At 47.1% G+C, this 13,035-nt stretch overlaps 2 protein-coding genes across 11 annotated transcripts in view; one reads left to right on the top strand and one right to left on the bottom strand.

Annotated features, from left to right (window-relative positions):
- Slc26a8 (solute carrier family 26 member 8) overlaps positions 1-1,324 on the bottom strand; it is a 52,357-nt gene extending 51,033 nt beyond the window's left edge. For 4 of the 8 annotated variants that reach the window (XM_076917235.1, XM_076917238.1, XM_076917240.1 and 1 more), the window contains exons 1-2: positions 1,150-1,322; positions 157-354 (exon numbers count right to left, since the gene is read on the bottom strand). In XM_076917235.1, coding sequence (XP_076773350.1) covers positions 157-354; positions 1,150-1,228 — 277 coding nt within the window. In that variant the 5' untranslated portion in view covers positions 1,229-1,322. Of the gene's footprint in view, positions 1-156; positions 477-1,149 lie in introns of all 8 variants that reach the window. The other 4 variants (XM_034523959.2, XM_076917239.1, XM_076917242.1 and 1 more) reach the window with 3 other exon arrangements.
- Positions 1,325-1,746: 422 nt separating this feature from the next.
- Mapk14 (mitogen-activated protein kinase 14) overlaps positions 1,747-13,035 on the top strand; it is a 56,650-nt gene continuing 45,361 nt past the window's right edge. For 2 of the 3 annotated variants that reach the window (XM_034523984.2, XM_076917205.1), the window contains exon 1: positions 1,747-2,264. In XM_034523984.2, the coding sequence (XP_034379875.1) occupies positions 2,149-2,264 (116 nt within the window). In that variant the 5' untranslated portion in view covers positions 1,747-2,148. The remainder of the gene's footprint in view (positions 2,265-13,035) is intronic. The other variant, XM_034523983.2, reaches the window with a different exon arrangement.

Here is a 13,035-nt window from a genome sequence, read left to right as displayed (position 1 = left end):
CATTCATTCATTCCAGGGACCACCGCCATTCATTCATTCACCCATTCATTGTGCAAATCATTGAAAGAGTGCCTGGGACCCTCCGGGCTCTGCAGGTGACCCAGGCAGCCATGCTCTGGGACACGAACGGGCTGTCGGCTCCCGACCGAGGCTCACCTGGTTTCCGGTGGCCGGCAGGAGCGCAGACGCTGGGGACAGACTCGGCTCCAGCCTGGCTGGCGGCGGCGCTGCGGACGCGGAGGCCGGCAGTTCCCGAGCCGTTGCTGCAGAACCCGCGGGCGTTCCGGCTGTGCGGGTGACGGGCGAGGAGAAGGGGTCCCTGGCTGCTCTCCACATACCTGGAGTTCCTTTCTCCTGCTCGGTGTAGGCATGGGTGGATGTGGGTTCGTACGGGTCTAACTTTCCCCACTCGCTTTTATTAGCTTTCTCGGCTTCTACGGAAGATCCCACGTAGGGTTGGATTTCTCCTGTAGAGACTAGAACCGGGCCTAAGACAGCTCAACAGACTTGTCTTAAATGTGACAGGGTCAGAACTCCTCGCCCTGCTTCCCCATACTCCCAGAGGCATGAATTAAGTCTTTAAAATTCCCTCAGTTTAAATTCTTAAAATTCCCCCCCAAATTCTCCTTTAAATTTCTAAATTTTGGATGGCTCTAGAGGGCAGGAGTTGGTCTTAAACCTGAGTGATGGATTTGGGGGCATTCCAGATACGGTCTCATAATAGCTCAGGCTGGCCTCTTAACTACTCAATACATAACAGAGGCTGGGCTCCTAGTCTTTCCAAACGCTGGAATTACAGCGTTTGTAGATCTAAAGAAGTAAATAAGTAAATAAATAAATAAAATATATGAGCAGGGTCTCCTGGTCTTTCCGAATGCTGGAATTACAGGCTGTGTGAATCTAAAATAAATAAATAAATAAATAATAAAATATTTGAGAAGGGTCTCTTGGTTTTTCCTAAACGCTGGAATTACAGGCTGTGTAAATCTAAATAAAATATAGGAGACCTTCCAGAATTGGCATGACCTAACTGCACTGTGTGTGTGTGTGTTTACTTTTCCCTCCCAGTAGTGGGTATTGAACCCAAGGGCTTTGCAAATGCAGGTTCCCCAGCCTGAAAGTGGGACATTCATGATGCCTGCCTCTGACCTTGTGCCTTAGACTCCCCGTGGGTCCCTGGACTCTCCTTCTGCAACTTCTTCTGGGTGGTTCTTCTGCCTGAGAACATTTAGGAGCTGCTAGGAGCGTCTCTCTGGAGGGAGAGCCTGGGCTTTGAGGCAGGGTTAATATTTGCCTGGGTGTGGGGGTGTGGGGGGGGAGCAGGTTTCATCAGCATCCCGAGGTAAGCCACATGTCCTTGAGCAGATGGGAATGCAACAGCTTTCTGGACAGGGCCTGTCTGTTCTCGCAAGTGTTTCTTGGAAATTGCCGGCTGCAGCGAGCAGGTGGCTCAGGGTTCAAAGGTCGTTTGGCTCTCTACCCCCGACGCTGTCAACAGTGGCTTTCCGCCATGGCGCCAGGCATTCGCCAGTCCGACCACTAGGAGGCGCGCGCGGCCCGCGCGGCGCCCCCCCCCCCCCCCCCCCCCCCCCGCGCGCCCTGGAAGCGCACTTCCCCGAGAGTTCCTGCCTCGGCTCCCCAGTCGCGTCTCTCTTCTCGCGAGACCCGCCCGTCCTGCGCGCTCTTCTCGCGAACCGCCCCCCCCCCCCACCCCCCGCCCCGTGGGCAGGTTCCATATTGGGTAAGATCTCGGTTCGCGGAGCGGGGGCCTCCGGGAGCTGTCCTCGCGAGAGTTGTGCGAGAGGCTCCCGGCGGCTGCCTGTGGGATCGCGGCCACTGGAGCCCGAGCGGGCGCTGCAGCGGGAGCGGGTGTCGTGCGGCGTCGGCGTGCGCTCCCCGGGGAGCGGCTGCAGGAGGACCGCGGCGGGAGCAGCCTCGAGCCGTGCAGCCGGCTCCCCGCACGTTACCGAGGCTCGCCGCGGCTGACCGGGGGCCGCGCGCCGCTGGGGCGCAGCCTCCACACCTGCGCGGGCGGGCGGCGGGGTCCGGTCTGCGGCGGGCGAGCGGGCGCAGAGCAGAGCGTGCGGCTGGCTGCAGGCAGGGGGCCCCCGCTCGGCCACCTCCACGCCCCGCTGCCGCCGCTGGAAGATGTCGCAGGAGAGGCCCACGTTCTACCGGCAGGAGCTGAACAAGACCATCTGGGAGGTGCCCGAGCGATACCAGAACCTGTCCCCGGTGGGCTCGGGCGCCTATGGCTCGGTGTGGTGAGTGTCGCCGGGCCTCGGGTTCGGGGCGGGGGTTGGGGGGACGCGGTGGAGTAAGCAGGGTGGCCCTGCACGCCCGAGGGCCAGGCCTGTCCCCACAGCTCAGCGATGCGCCCAGCGGTAGGAATTCTCCTCCGGGCGTGTCTGGGGGTGCAGAAGGGGAGATGGAGCAGGACGTGTCCTGCACCCCTCGCCCTGCACACGCAGGTAGGTGGTGGGGTGACCCGTGTGCGGGATCGGGTCAGCCGGGGGCGCGGTGCGACGGTGCTCCACCCTGCGCTCTCCCTGCTCCCAAGATTGCTCCTCGGGCGGGGGTCCCTCTGCAGCGCTGCGGCCGCAGGACCCTGCCTCCGGGTACCGCCACTTTGGGACGCGGCAGCCTTGCCCCGGGGGAGCCGAGGAGCTGGGCGGAGCTCCTGCGAGGAGGAGTAGGGCCGAGCCTGACCCGGGGACTGCGGTCACCTGAACGAAACTTGCAAGAAAAAACGCTCCCTTCTCGGAATTATTATTTTTTTTCTTTTTCCTCCTCCCCTCCCATTTTTGCAAGCCTCCATCGGGAAAAAAAAAAAAATCCCGGTTCAGGAAACGTTTTTGGGGGGATTCGCACTTGAATTAGCAGCACCCCAAAGAGCTTAAAATACCGACTTTTATCTCGGGGACCGCGCGCGGTGCCAGCTTGCGTGCTGTGTTTCCGATTCGGTTGGAAGCTTATTTCCTTTCCGGGGAGGGAGGGTGGCAGCGCCTGCAGGGACGCCCCAGCTCGCCGCCGCTGTCTAGTCACATACCACTGCTCATTTCGGTATTGTTTGACAAAACAGTTTTCCATACGGAGCCAGAGGGATTGTGATCACGAAGATCACGAAGGTGGGACTACTGCTAGAGGCGTAAATAGCTATTCATTGAAATAATTCCCGGGGCTGCTTTTCTTTTCTTTTTTTTTTTTTTTTTAAGCCCCTTAGAAGATGTGCAGGGGTCTTTATCAGCGTGTAAGCACAGAGAGACACGGTGGTTTTCTGGAGAACCTGGAACATAGGGAACCATGCTTTTCAGCTTTCTTTAACACCACGGTTTTTTATTTTAGTTCGTTTGAGACAGAGTCTCAGCTATGGATCTCCCTGTCTGGCCTGAACCCCACTGCTAGACCTGGCCTGGAACTCAACAAATTTTGTCTGCCAGCGCTGAAAATCAAGGCTTTTGCTACCATGCAAGGCCCAGGGAGCTGGTTTCAGATTAAATTTATACGGTAAAACTTCCACTCCAGAAATGTTGTAAGGAACTTCCAAGGATTCATATAATATCTTTTATTGAGACTTAGTATTAACTTAGAGCTCCCTGTCTGAAAGTCAATATTCAACAGATGAGCCCTTTCTGTGTTTTTAGTGATTTTTGCATTCATGTTTTCCAAAAGAGTCTGTGAAATGGTTTTCGTTTTGTTTTGGAACAAATTCCAGGGTTCTGGATGTGTTAACCTTTAAGTATGAGTCCTGTGTTACTTAAAGTCACATCATGAATTTCCTGTTTGGTAGAATCTTCTGGGTAATTGAGATTGTGCAATTGTGTCCAGCAACAGATCACATTGCATTGGCTAGTTCAGGCTGCTTGAGCTGTGTTGCAGTTGGTACAAACCTTGACGTCTCTCCCTCTCCTCCCACCCCCCTTTTCAGAATGGTAGTTTACATTTTAAAGGAAATGTCAATAATTTACATCTCTCCTGTATTTGTGATTGGTTGGTTATAGTCAGTGTTTCTCTAGTACTTAGTAGCGCCTTAAGTACCTGCATTCCTCATTCCTAATTGTGCAGTGTCAGGCTTTTGTTTCCATTTGTACACTCAGGGAGTGAAGCAACAGAACTCAGGGCTTCTAGGAGGGCAAACTTGCAAGGTTTCCTATGGACACTGCTGCCCTGACAGAAGAGCCAGCCTCACAGTGAAGTGCCATAGTGAAGTCACCACCACTTCCTGTAGTGCTGTTATTCTGTGTGATATAATTGAGCACAACCTCACAATTAGATAGACTTCTACCAAACAGCTTCTTAAACATAGGTAGTGCAGGCCCAATGATGTAACCTGTGGGACAGCCCTGGCAGTGCCTGTGGGAGGCCCTGCATTCCATCCCCAGCAGCCTCCGTGCACAACACAAAGCAGGTTGCTTGAAGTAAGGGTCAAGAAGGTATTCAGCAGAAAGCCGCCTGTTTCTGCCCTCAGCCCTGCTTTCTGGTCTTTCAGAGACAACCACTGTTCAGTTCCTTGCCTGACTTTGCAGAGAGGCAGAGTTTCTACCTTAGAGATTTCCGATGTAGCCTATTGATGAGGAAAAGATAACTGAAATTCTGTGTGACTGAGCAAATGGCACCTCCGTTAGATTACAGGTGTTACTTCTCTCAAGTTAGTTGACATTGTGTTTTCAATTAGTAGCTTTTAAGGTGTGGCTGAAAACACCTTTTGGTTGGTTGTTGCTGTTTGAGATGGGCTGTCCTAGAATTCACAGTGTAGACCAGGCTGGCTTCTGCCTCTCAGAGTGCTGGGATTAAAGGCATGCAACACTACACCTGGCTTCTTGAGTTTCTTTTTTAATCCACTTTGAGGCCTATGTTCCCTTTTTTCACCTTCATCCTCTGAGATAGTTTGATGTTGGGGAATAATGAAGTCCATTTGAATGGAAATAATTGAGGGAGATTTAGACTAAAGTCTTGAGAAGAGAGAAGGCAGTCCTACTGGTGACAGTGTAATAAGTTGGTGAGGGACCTGGGCTCTCTGTTCCACTGGTAACAGTTGGGAGGGACCTGAGGTCTCTTCAAAAAAGGAATCTCCGAATGGGACATGATATACTTTGATTTGTAACTTTATTTTTTTCTTTTAAGTTTGAGATTTTTATTTTAATTTGTAGTATGTAGTGAACAACAGTAACAAAAACAAGAGGCAAATTGTAGTATTACCAACTGTGAATCAAAGATGAATGAGAGTCTAGAAATGTGAGAATTGGTATGGTTTTACAAATATCTTTCTTTTTAAAAGTATAAAGGGAACTAAACTAAGTTCTCTAAGTTTTAAGGAACTTTATTCACTGCCTGAAAAGGGAAACGAAGCAAAATCGTTAAAGACCACATTGTTGCAAAGATTGATTGTGTGGTTTGGGCCATAGGGGAAAATCTTTGTGGTGAATTTAAGGAAATACAAACGAGAACGGCAGTGCCCTTCCTTTGGGGGAAGGGGTCTCCAGCCCCTTGCTGGGTACACCTGGGCACCATGCCTTGAGAGTGAGAATTAAAAATTACTTCTAGATCATTCACAGCCATTTATTTGTTAGTATATACTGCATGCCCACCAAATAGTGGCTAGGTCCCTGAGACAAGAATACAGAACAACACAGCTCATTTTGTCATTGGGCTTTTAGAAGAATGGATGAGTTTAAAGGCTGCATTTTATGGGTTGCTTACTGTGTTGTAGATGGGTGATGCATAGTTTATGATCGGCATGTAAACATGTAACAAACTTGTAGTTAAACATGGTAATTTCTTCTAAGAAACTAAATCTGATTTAGCATGCTATATAGGACAAGATTATTCCAGTAAATATAACAAAATAAATGAGGCTTTTCCCCTAAGTATTAGTAGCCATTTGCCATTTATTTTATTTTAATGAGCCAGGGTAAAAATAAAACTCCTGATTTGGTGTGAAAAGATGGCTGTTTTCACTCTTGATGACTGAGGAAGCTGCCTGTGCCTTCACTATTGGTTGTAATAACAGCCCGTCTCTCTCCCTCCTCTTCCTGCCTTTCTTCCTGCTTTCCTTCAAGACAGCCTGCTGGTCATGAACTCTTGATCCACTTGTCTGGGGCTCTCCAATGCTAGGATCACAGGAGTGGGCCACCAAGCTGCTTTTAGCTGACCTATCTTCATTTACTGTCTTTGTAACTAAAAGTAGACTAGTTAGCTGGATGTTACTAGTCTTAATAAGAAGCATGTAAGTACAAATAACTCCAGCCATAAGTTTGAGGCCAGCCTGGCTTGCAGAGTGAACACAACGAATGCCCTGTCTCAAGAAAGACAATAGACAGTGCCCACAAAACATGATGACTGGCAAGAGAGGGTGGGGGTGTGTGTGTGTGTGTGTGTGTGGTGGGTGTATGTGGTGTGTGTGGGATGTTTAGATTTATTTATTGTTATCTGTATGAGTGCTTTATTTGAATGCCTAACTATATACCACAGTGTGCCTGATGCCTCTGGAGTCCAGAAGGGGGCATTGGATCCTCTGGAACTGGAGTTACAGATGGTTGTGAGCCACCAGAAGACCTTGCCAATGCTCACAATCGCCAAGCATCTCTTCCCCAGTTACTGGCAAGGGTCTGTGTGGCTAGAGGAGAAAGACTAAAGAGTTCAGCTGAGCTGGCTATAGTTTAGTTTACTGAATTCCGTTCCCCACTCACTGGACTCCAGTTCTGCCACTTTGAGTTTTGATTATTGAGAAGTATTCTTCTTTTGATTTCTCTTTAATTCAGAGATGATCTATGTTGGTTTTGCCTTCTGTAGATAATGTTGGGAAGTGTGCTAAACTCCTAAAGCTTAAGGCTCGAATGTGGGGAATTCCCTGGACTCAGTCACTTTAATATTAATGGCATCTTACTGTAGTTTATCGATGATTTTCATTTAAAGCATTATCAGTTACCCCCTTTCTAGCTTCATGTAGGCTGGCTCTACTTCTCTCTCCTCCTTCCACATAGTGATTGAACCCAGGGGCTGGTGCATGCTAAGCACAGTATCCAGTGAGCTGCACTCAGGCCTCCAGACTGGCATTTTTAACCTAGTTCTGTGGATGAGCTCGGCTTATTTAAAGGAGTGACACACTTGTCAGAGCTGCTTCAGTTTCAGGGTCCAGGTTCCAGCACTTCAGGAGTCTCTAATTGGTGTGGCTGCTGAAGTTGTGTGTGACAGGTTCTGTACAGTCCTTTGCAGCGTCACTGTGCAGCTAATCTAAAAGGTAGACAACTTAACCCGCTAAAGTCATGTTACCCTAAGAACTGATACATTGAAAATTAAGTTTTAATGACCAAATGAAGTTTTTGCCTGAAAAACCAGATAGTTCAGATAGGTGACTTGTGGATTTATGAATACCATCCATCTTGAATTTATCATTATATATTTATGGAAATTTGGGACCCATCATGCTGGTGTTGTATAAGTACAGTGTTTAGAAATGAAATAACCAAGCCTCATTAGCTAGGCCTTTGAAAATACATCAAATTTCTGTTCTTTGTGAAATCTGACACAAAACCAATTTGTTCCTATTGGAGTGGTCTAGTTGCTGTGATATCAATCAGTGCACCTCATAGATTGTTCCTGACCTGGAACTTAGGGCTTTCTGCTGAGGGTTGTCATGGACATGCAAATTGTGTACATAGTTATTGAGGAAATAATTAAGGCCAGATCTTTCTTTAGACTTGAATTTTGTTTTGAAAGTTTCAGTTTGAGAATATTGATCTTTGCAAAGTGCTTCTGTAATTTAAGCACATTTGTGGTAAGGATTAACCAGTTTTCCATTATAAAAGCCTTTAAGAATTTGTTAAATTCTTAACGGAAGAAGAGATGCCATTCTGTAAAATACACTTTAGAAGTTGTTCCAGGATTCTGGGCATGCTCCCAGCCCAGGCCAATGATGAGACAGAAGTGGTTCAGGAAAGTCTGACCGTTTCCAACTTTTGGTCTTGGGGAAGTGGATAGATTCTGGTGACAAGTGGAGTGTTAAAAGGTGCTGCACTGTGGGTTCCTCTCTTCAAGGACATGGCTCTGTATGTTACATGGTGAGTCCAATGTGTGAGTTGCTCTTGAGGTACAGGGCAGAGAATGTTCACCAAGTGCAGAAGTGCTCTCCTTCCCACAGCCCTGCTGTACTGACAGTAGAGCTAGAGAGGAAGCCAGCTGCAGTGTCGGGCGGGATACATACGGGCTACTGCGACAGAGACAAAGAGGAAGGTGCAGAGTGGCTTAGCTTTTCTTTCTTTCCTTTCCTTTTTTTTCCTTTTTGTCTTCCTCCCATCACTGAGCAACCTAGGTCCTTGCGCATGCCTGCTAGACAAGCAAATACTATTTGCCATCCTGTGTTATACTGTTAAGCAACAGGGTGGTGGTGGATGTAACAGTGAGGGAAGACTAAGCTGAGGAATTGGACTTGAGGGGTGGGTGAGAAGGTAAGAGCTCTTGGATTGAAGGGCTAACAAAAGACCTCTGGATGAGCATCAGCTAGAGCTGACTGGATCTGGGAGCAGTCAGAAGGCGGGGTCTGCGGCTGCTCAGAATCCTCTGTGGTCACACTTACCTTTGTAAAGACCAGCTTTTGTGCTGGAAAAGTAAGCCAAGGTGGGTGCAGACCTGGCAGAGCTGGGGCTTAGCTCCCTAGTTTTTCATTCCTGTTCTTTAACTGTTTGTGCTTATGATAGCACAGGAGGGATGAGTCCCTGCAGGGCCCTGACCTATGCTCTGTGCTGTCATCCCACACATCCCGAAGGCCAGAGCCAGAATTTTCGTTGTGTTCTGGAAGTGCAGGGTACTCCATCCCAGCTCTCTAAGTAACATGGGCTTACTTCAGTGTTGTGGTTGTTGAAGGGTTTTGCTGCCAAAAGGAAGGGAACGAAGAGATCAGCTGCTGAGTTCAGCTGAAAAGGAAGAGGAGCCGCTGGCTGGCTGCGTATTTTCTAACGTCTTTGACTTCCAGGCTTTGTATCCTCCTCAGAGTATCTGAGTATTTAAAATCCCACTTATTTCGATCTGTGGCTTTGTGTCTGTTTTCCACTCCTGCCTTTCCCTCAGCATGTTACCTGGCACTCAGGGTTTTTGTCTGTAGTGCTCCAAGGAATGTTGACTTGAATAGCTGTGGCCAATAGGTACCTACAGATACCTGTAACAGCCCTGCTGTCCTTCCTGTCTTGGCTGCCTTCATGTGAGTGCCTTTCTTCTTTCTTTGATCCCCCCCCCCCCATTATCTGGTTGCAGAAAGTTCCTGCAAACAGGTTCCCATGGCAACATAACAGAAAGGTAATAGAACAAATGTTTATTCTGTTTAGACCTGTTGTCTGACTAACTGTAGACCCTGAACATGTTTGCTCCTGTAACATTGAATGATGTGATTACAGATTTCCTTGTTTCCCTCAAAACCTCCTCCTCATAGATCTTAGTGGAGTTGCCACTGTGCTTGTGACATGAAGAAAATTGTATGTGTACCCTTCTGCAGGTGTATACTGGTTGTGTCTCCAAGCTGGCAGTCACAGCACACGGCACACCTAGAACTGTAGCAGTTGCTCCTTTGTTGTCCTGAGTTCATTAGTTTAGTATTGGTAGTGTTAAGCATTGTTTATAAAGACCAAAGAAAGCAAGGGACCTGGGGAGAGGCCATAGTGCTGGCAGTGAGAGCATGAGGCCGTGACTTGGATCCCTAGCAGCATGTGAAAGCTGGATACAGCACATGTGTCATCTCAGAGACAGGAGGATGGGTGGAGCCTTTGGGCTAGCTGGCCAAGTTACTGAGGTCCAGATTCAGTGAGAAAGCCTTTCTCAAAACACGGTGGAAGGCTCCTAAGATTACCTCTGACCTACACACGCGCACACACAGAAGCAGGAAGAGACCGACGTTGCTTTGGAAGTCCTTGTAGCTTTTCTTTCTTTCATACTGTTCAGTGCCATCATCCCAAAACTACCTTTATGTTTCTAAAGACAACCCCTCCCCTTTCAAGTGACATTCTAGTAGCTTGTCACATCTAGGGCAGCTTGATGCCAGGGTATGCATTGGAAATCTGTGTCAGAGAACCCTTTCCATCTGGTGATTCAGATCTGGAAATGATGACATCAGCATGTGCCCACAAGAGGTCAGGAAACAAAACAAACCCCCTTTGATGTGTGAAGGCTCTGGGAAGCTGTTTAGTAAAATGGGGTGTGAGAGGAATTGGTCTTGATCTTGAGCCCTCTGCTCGGTATCCACTTGGACCATTGTCATACTCATAGCCAGGCTCTGCTCTTTCCTGTAGCACTCAGCTTGGGGTGTCCAGCTTACGCAAGTACTAAGTTCATCTTGTATTACCGCATTCCTGTAGCAGATCTCATTTAATTCCCAGAAATAATTTTTTTATTCTTAGTATCCTCAGTAGGTGACTCTCCCTCCTTACCCTTTCCCCTTAACCCTTTCATTTAGGGCTCTTGCTAGCTCTGACTTCCTTCAACTGAGAGTTAGAAATACATCGTTTCTATTGTTTTCTTTCCAGTCTACCAGTTGCCAATGAAGATTTTAATTTTTCCTCATCTGTAAAAAAAAAAAGAAAAGAATCCAACTCCCTAATCTTGTGTGAAATACTCTTGTTGACATCTTGTATTGATGTAGTTGTGATTACCTGGTTGTGTGTGTGTGTGTGTGTAAATGTTCTTACATGTGTGCAAAGACCAGAGGTTAACCTCAGTTATTGTTGATGGTCACTTTCTACTTTATTTTGTGGTAGTGTTTCTCTCTGAATCTGGCGCTCATGGATTGGTTAGGCTAGCTGGCCAGGGATCCTCAGGAAGCCATCTTCCTGTTTCCAGGCACATCGTCTCTGCCTGGTTTTTGTTGCTGCTGCTGTTGTTATTTGGTTTATGTTGGTACTAGGATCAAGCTCAGGTCTTCATACTTGCTGCTGGAACCACTTTTCTGACTGAACCATCCCCCAGCTCTGCTGTCCCTTCCTGTGATGCTGCAGTCTGTCTGTCTGAGGTTTCTGATTCCTTCTTGTGCAGGGTTCTGAGTGCCCTAGGGTTGGATGATCTCTTTTGAAATGAGCAACTGATGTTAAATGATGGTACCAGGGAAAAGGTTTAAAAAGTAACAGTGTGATCTGGGGGTTGGAGAAATAGTTGCCTGGTTAAGAGCACTGGCTGTTTTTCGGGAGGATCTGGGTTCAATTCCCAGGCCCCAGATGGCAGCTCACAACTGTCTCTTATTATAGTCCTAGGGAATCCAACATCCCCACACAGACATACATGCAATACACATGAAGTTTTTAAAAATTGTGATCTTTTATTTTTTTGTATCCTCAAACTTCATTTACATATTTACATCCACAAACATACTGTGACATAGGGTCCTTGGCCTGTGGGTGTTCTGAGCAGAGAGCTATACTTTGTTGTGAGTCTGACTGGGTATTGTATATTTAACAGCAGTGTTGTCTAATCTTAAGATTTATAACAATTTCCCATTGTGACAGCCAGATCTGTCTTATATAAGTGGTGTCTTATGTTGGCAGAGGGTTGGGGAAATTAGTCACCTTTAGTTGAAAGCGTTTTACGCAACTGTACATATTTAGAATAGTTGGTCTTGAGTAAAAGCTATAGGCTAACTTGAACACTGTACCTGTCAGCAGAGAGGAATGCTGCGCATTCTTTGGGGCTTCCTTCAGCATGACCTTCGTTACTTCCAGGAGAACATTGGAGAGCATTGCCAAGGCCCCAAGCTTACTGTGGTTAGGACAGCTTGCATAGATCGTGTGTTGGCCACGTGGATAGCTGTGTAGCACTGTGAAGAAACAGTGACTGTGGATAACTTTGTCTTCCTTTGTCATGACTCCACCTAGGGCTTGTCAGTGTCTCTGGAAAGGGAAGATTGTTGAGGATGTTAACATGAGGTCCAGATCTGAAGGCACTGCTTTCCCAGCATCTCTGGTTCTCTTGTTCTTTCTCTCCTACTGCAGTCTTTCAGTAGATAGCTTTTTTCTAAAGAGATGATGTTCAGCCAGGGCTATATAGTGAAACCCTATCTCAAATAAAACAAAAATGTTAGAAAAGCAAGACAGTTTCATGCAAACACAGAAACGAGAAGTAGCAGTGTTATCAGCTCACATGACCCGGCTTGTGCTTGACACAGTCCAGATATAGAAGCCCTCCCTGGCTTGGAGCACACCATGCACACTAGCCTGCTTGCAGATTCATGGCAGTCCTTCTACCTCTGCCTCTGCTGGGATTACAGGCCTGCACCACTGCTCTTACTGACATTTTGAAGGTTCCTGTTAGCATTTTAGTCTTTAAAGTATCAGACAATAACAGAGGGTGATTTTTTTTTCTTTTTTAGTAATCTGTGGATTTCAGCAGTAATAAAAAATTAGCTTTATTCTTGACATAGAACCTGCTATTTACACTCAGATTTTGGTGTTTCCTGAATTACCCATGGTAATGCTTAAAGGGTTCTGGTATGGCAATAACTAACCGTGTATTAGAATTTGTAACTTTTAATATTATTGCTGTGCTTTATATCTTTATTTTTATGTATATGTGTCCCTGTTCACAAGTTTGAGTGGAGGCTAAAGGATGCAGTCTGTCTTCTTTCAGACAGGATTTCATCAGCCTGGATCTCTAGTTAGGCTGGCTGGTCAACAAGTCCCAGGAATCCTCCTTTTCTGCCTCTGCTCAGTCCTGGGGTTACAAGTGTACGCCACCATACCCAGCACTTGTATGTGGTTCTAGGGATAGAACTCCGGTTCTGACAGCCCCACTTTGTGTCGTCTTCATACTTCTTTAAAATGCTCTGCTGTTCTGATATCCTGGGTTTATCTTTGGGCAGTTTTATTCCTCTTCCTCCTCCTCTTCTCTTCCTCCTCCTCTTTCTCTTCCTCCTTCATCATCATCATCATTTTATATCATGGCTCATTCTTAAGTTTTCTTTTTCTGTGTATGTCCATTTTGGGCACATTGCCATACAAAAATATTCTTGGTGGCTCCTCTGTTGTGCTGGGTGTATACAGACCAGTAATTCCAGCAGTTAAG

Source organism: Arvicanthis niloticus, chromosome 20 (genome assembly GCF_011762505.2).
Source record: "Arvicanthis niloticus isolate mArvNil1 chromosome 20, mArvNil1.pat.X, whole genome shotgun sequence".
In the NCBI taxonomy this organism is placed as follows: domain Eukaryota; kingdom Metazoa; phylum Chordata; class Mammalia; order Rodentia; family Muridae; genus Arvicanthis; species Arvicanthis niloticus.
The sequence above is the reverse complement of the archived record's forward strand: the minus strand, read 5'-3'. Positions and strand labels throughout refer to the sequence as shown.